Source organism: Puntigrus tetrazona, unplaced genomic scaffold (genome assembly GCF_018831695.1).
Source record: "Puntigrus tetrazona isolate hp1 unplaced genomic scaffold, ASM1883169v1 S000000186, whole genome shotgun sequence".
NCBI classification, from domain to species: Eukaryota; Metazoa; Chordata; class Actinopteri; order Cypriniformes; family Cyprinidae; genus Puntigrus; species Puntigrus tetrazona.
The window spans coordinates 22,501-27,500 of NW_025047857.1; the positions used below are offsets into that span (position 1 = coordinate 22,501).

A 5,000-nucleotide genomic window follows, 5' to 3' on the forward strand; every position below is an offset into this window, starting at 1 on the left:
TATCAGGCCGCTCTGTATACAGTATGTGCTTGTATTAGAAGTATTGGATGAGATCCTGCTGAGTTTCAATACTCTGTTTCAACATGCTTCAAAGTATTACGAAGTAGATTCTTATGGCAATATGCAAATTGTAACACTGCAGTCCAAACAGATAAAAAAACCACAAAGAATCCACTCCAGTCCATCCAACTTATGAAAGCAGCAAATTAGGGGATTATTGAGAAAAGCCATAGTTGATAGGGAATAAGGGCTTTTTATTCTAAAGGAATGAAACAATGTAATCTTCTTGAAATGAAATGAGCAATATAACCGAAATAAATTAAAATGTAATAACATGGAGTAATAATATGCCTAAAGCTAAATAAACACTCTTTTATTTAAAATATTAAGAAAAACTATAGTATATAGGTGTGTGTATGTGTGTTTCCTAACGCAAGGCTGCTAAAACAGGTCAGAGATGTAGATGTGGTTCAGTGCAGTAGTCTTCTTGTGGGATGAATCATGCTTCATGCAGACATAAGACACCTCCCGTGATAACGTCTCTTTTATGCTTATTGAGTGTTTTATGGTTTCTGTAGCTCGATGCAAACTGTTCTCACTCAAACTCAAATAAAAATGCATTAAATACAAAAGAATGTCTAGACTCTCAGATTTGGTTGAATGCAGAATCCTACACTTTTTATCTGATCCGGTCCTCACTAAATATGCATCAGATCATCACGAGACACACAAACATTACAAGACTGATGCTTGTCATACGTACTCGGTACACCGCCAGTCAGACGGCTTACAATTATCATTTTTATCACTTTTATTATTTTTCATTGTTCGGCATTACTATTTTCCACCTTTCAGAATAACAGTAAGGACTGATAAAATAGTACAGAAATAATGTGACCAAAAAACAAGCATGATACGTTGCTTTTCTTTGTCTTGTAGTTATTTAGATGATGGAGTTTGGAAATGATTATTTTAGTTAACCAAAACCAAATCTAAAACAAAAAAAAAGCCCAAAAATAAACGCAGTAAATATATATAGCAGTCAACATTTGAAGCATATATGTTTGATCCACTTCAAATGTTGACTACTATATATATATATATATATATATATATATATATATATATATATATATATATATATATATAATATAAATAAATGTCATCAAATAATAATAAATTGTATATATATATATATATATATATATATATATATATATAATAATAAAATAAATAAAAAATATTAAAACAGTAGTAATATCTCACCAATACTAAAATACGTGTGAGCTGAAGAAAATTGGTGATTGGTGAAAAATCATTATTTTTTCAGCTGTAATAATAAAAATTATAAAAATGTCCTGCTTTGTCTGAAGGTGTTATGTATTTATTTTTTTTCTCATCTTACCAAACTGAAGTTTTATGACTGTGTCAATCTTTTTAGTCATCCCTTTTTGAGGAACAACAAAAAGACACAAAAACATCTGTATAAAACATTTGACCACAAACAACGTAGAGGGTGTAAAAAAAACAAAGACTTGTCATTTAAAAGTATGAACTTGATTTCCCTTTATTTCAGAAATTCCATTATTTTCTATAAAACAGATTTGGAGTGTAGATTCATATCAATGTGCAGCTATTTCAGTAAAATGTTTGTAAAAGTAAACAAAGCTGTGTTGGTCTTATAAAACTCTCGTTGTATAGCAGGCAACAGAGTGATCTGAATATACATCACACATATCAGGCCGCTCTGTATACAGTATGTGCTTGTATTAAAAGTATTCGATGAGATCCTGCTGAGTTTTCGACGCCTGGATGCTGTGCAGCTGGAGTTTTTCTCCACTGTGAGGAAGAGACTTATGAACCTTCAGATGGATGAAGTCACCTCCTCCGACGTTCACCTGAAGAGGGAGATGAAGAGCATGAGAAGTATTAGGAAGTAGATACTTATGGCAACATGCAAGTCGCAACATTGCAGTCCAAACAGATTAAAAAAACCACTCCAGTCCATCCAACTCATGAAGGCAGAAGCCGTATGTTTATGAGAAACAAATGCACAGGCTTTCGTGCGGATGGATTATGGCTAGAAGCAATGGTTTGATGTTAAAAATGCCTTAATGGTGGATTTGTTTCTCACAAACACACAGCTTTCGTCGTCTCAAGATGCTTGCTGATGGACTGGAGCGCTGTGATGTTTTTAACCAGCTGTTTGGACTCTTATTCTGACGGCACCCATTCACAGAGCAAGCGACGAGACGCTATATGACTGATCTGTCGCCTCACATCCAGGTTTTCGAAGCTTACCTTGATAAAATAGTTGGTCCCGGCCACAACCTGAGTGCTGAAAGATGCGACAACGAAAGTGGCAAACTTCCTCCTGCCTTCTCTTCTGCCTGAGGTTTGACCTGAAGAAAAAGACACAGATTTCATATTTAATGCAATGGAACTTAAAATGTGCCTTTTCATAAAACGCAATTTCTAGTTTTTCCACCTTTGACCTGGAGTAAAAAAGCCTGTTTTGCGAAAAGTATGTGATTTGACACACCCAGAGACTTACTCAACATCACGTGAAGTTATGTAAAAAGCGTTTGTTTATTTTTTATTTGTGGCTTTTACTTTTAACTTTACTTTTTAAGCTTGCATGTGTACCATTTATTGCCCGTTTTCTCTGGCGAATGCAATTGCTGTACATCTGACAGACATTACGACTCTAAATCACGCATCGTTCATCACTTTTATTAATCGTTTGATTATTCTAGCGACTGCATTAATAATAATAAAATAGTAATAAATGTACACATCACGTGTATTCCCATGTCAGCTGACGTACACTTTCAAAACAAAAGCAGAAGCTCAGTCTCACCTCATCGCAGATCTTCTGCACCTCGGGTGTGGCTTTCTTCGCCTGTGATATACCTCCAACCTTCGTCGCCATTGCTGTGATCGGTGTCGAGATGTGGTAAAAAGAATAATTTAGACGGACAAATTCACTGAAATGATACAGCCGCAGTATTTATGTTGTTTAGAGCACATGACTGTGAGCCATCCTTGGAATGTACCATGTGTTCGCGAGAGGCGGGGGGGTGACTAAAAACAACTTTACAAAAAATATTACAGAGTGAACAGTAATGATTTATAATTAAATAATGCAAATAATTATAAGTATATGCTAAATGTGTTTGTGTATTATATCATCTCATGTAGCAAGGATGTTTCCTTTTATAATTTGGTTCAGTCCGAGGCGGGGCCAATACAAAAGTGAGCGGTTAGACAGTCGTGGGCGTGGCTTAATAGACTAGGCGTCCTCTGTGATTTGTTAACTCTGATGTGATAAATAAAACATTTTCACTACACACTGTATTGGCTTTAGAATTATTTCGCGAAATTATTAAGGTGTTTGTTATTGTCAGGACGCCAGCAGAAACGCAAATAGAAATGACGGTGTCACGTGGTACACGTAACTATTTCCAGCGCTCATCTGAAACCGACTGATCACAATCGATTGTGATTACTAGATAACGATTTGCTTTAATTATATTTAAAGGAATAACTGCGAACAAGTTGCACGACTACATCAAATAATGCTCTTTTAAAATTAATAGGTTTAAACCATTACAGCATCTCCAGTAAAACATTAAACACACACATATGTGCAAGCGAACGAATAGGGTAATTGTCTTTTGAGCCACTGAGCGCCCCCTGGAGGAAAATAAGCGTCACGTCTCACAAAAAACGCTATTAGCTACACTCAGATCCGCGTAATCGCCTCAATCATACAGCGATACGAGAAAATACGCTGCTTTAGACCTTTCAGACTTATTTTTCTAGACGTATCGTCTCTTGAATAGCACAGAGATGAACTCAGTGGTGCACCTGTGGTCAGGTGTGTGTGCTCTAGCGGCGCTCCTGCTTCTGTCTGTCTCCGCAGACGGCACGGGTCAGTGCGATAATGGAGCCGGCGACTGCAATAAATGGACCGAGACGTCTCACAACCGACCCGTTAATGCAGGTAAAGCATCTTATTAAATAGCGTCCTAAAATATTAAAACACCAGCGAAATGCTTCTAGTTTAGGGTGTAATATACTATTCTCCTGTAAGCGTGGGAGCGCGCACGTATGGTCAGTGACTCATGGGTCAGAGAAGGTTTGGTGTTGCATCATGTGATAAACAAACAGTTAGAGCTGCGATTGCCAAAATGTGTCTGATGAAAGCCCTTTCCTGACACAAAGAGAAAACTGGCTTCTGATTATTAGGAAGGCGTGATTGCCATTTAGCAGATGCTTTAATTGAGATCAAATGTCGTAACTAGGCCCGTATGACGTTATGAGATGAAATGTAGAAGTTATAGATAAAAAGTAAAAATGTAAAAAAAATAAATAAATAAAAAAGACCAAAAGGCATTATTATGACGTGAAAAAACCCCAAAATGACATATTGAGTCAAAGTGAGATTGAAAAAATTAATTATGAGATAGACACTATATCATAATTATGAGATGCAAGTGGAAATCATGAAAAACAGCCATTGCAAGCATAGTTATAGGAAAAAGTCAGAACTGTGCCGCACTCACGATGAGATGCAAGCATGCATTTTGGCACGAAAGTGAAAAAATATTTAATAAAAAATATTTAAATAAAATGTATAAAATCAAAACTGTGACATTAAACCGCGACGGGATTAAAAAACAGTCGTAACTGAGATATTATGAGATATTTAGTTGCCGTGGCGTGATAATGACAAATGATGGATAGGTAATGATGTACCTGTTCTCCTCTCTCTGGATGTAAGGGATGGAGGACGGGGAGCTCCAACCAGACCGATAATAACAGATAATAAGACAATTATGGCATAGAAAGTTCTAATTATGATTTAAAAAGTCAAAATGATTAGGTAAAAGTCGCAATTATGTATAAAGATAATAAAGAGACACCAAACGCCTCCTGGTGGAAGGACATGCCCATCATCTTCAAGAATCAGCTAAAATCTTCCATCTTTATTCGAC

General features: G+C 36.2%; 2 protein-coding genes across 2 annotated transcripts in view; one reads left to right on the forward strand and one right to left on the reverse strand.

Moving 5' to 3' along the window:
• Positions 1-1,541: 1,541 nt before the first annotated feature.
• LOC122333160 (cystatin-B-like) lies at positions 1,542-3,034 on the reverse strand. Its single transcript, XM_043230663.1, is given in 4 exon segments — positions 1,542-1,898; positions 2,302-2,372; positions 2,375-2,402; positions 2,861-3,034. Coding segments are annotated over 4 exon segments (300 nt in total). The 5' UTR covers positions 2,933-3,034; the 3' UTR covers positions 1,542-1,769.
• Positions 3,035-3,697: 663 nt separating this feature from the next.
• LOC122333156 (thiosulfate:glutathione sulfurtransferase-like) overlaps positions 3,698-5,000 on the forward strand; it is a 3,074-nt gene continuing 1,771 nt past the window's right edge. The window contains exon 1 of the mRNA XM_043230660.1: positions 3,698-4,006. Within this exon, the coding sequence (XP_043086595.1) occupies positions 3,853-4,006 (154 nt within the window). The 5' untranslated portion in view covers positions 3,698-3,852. The remainder of the gene's footprint in view (positions 4,007-5,000) is intronic.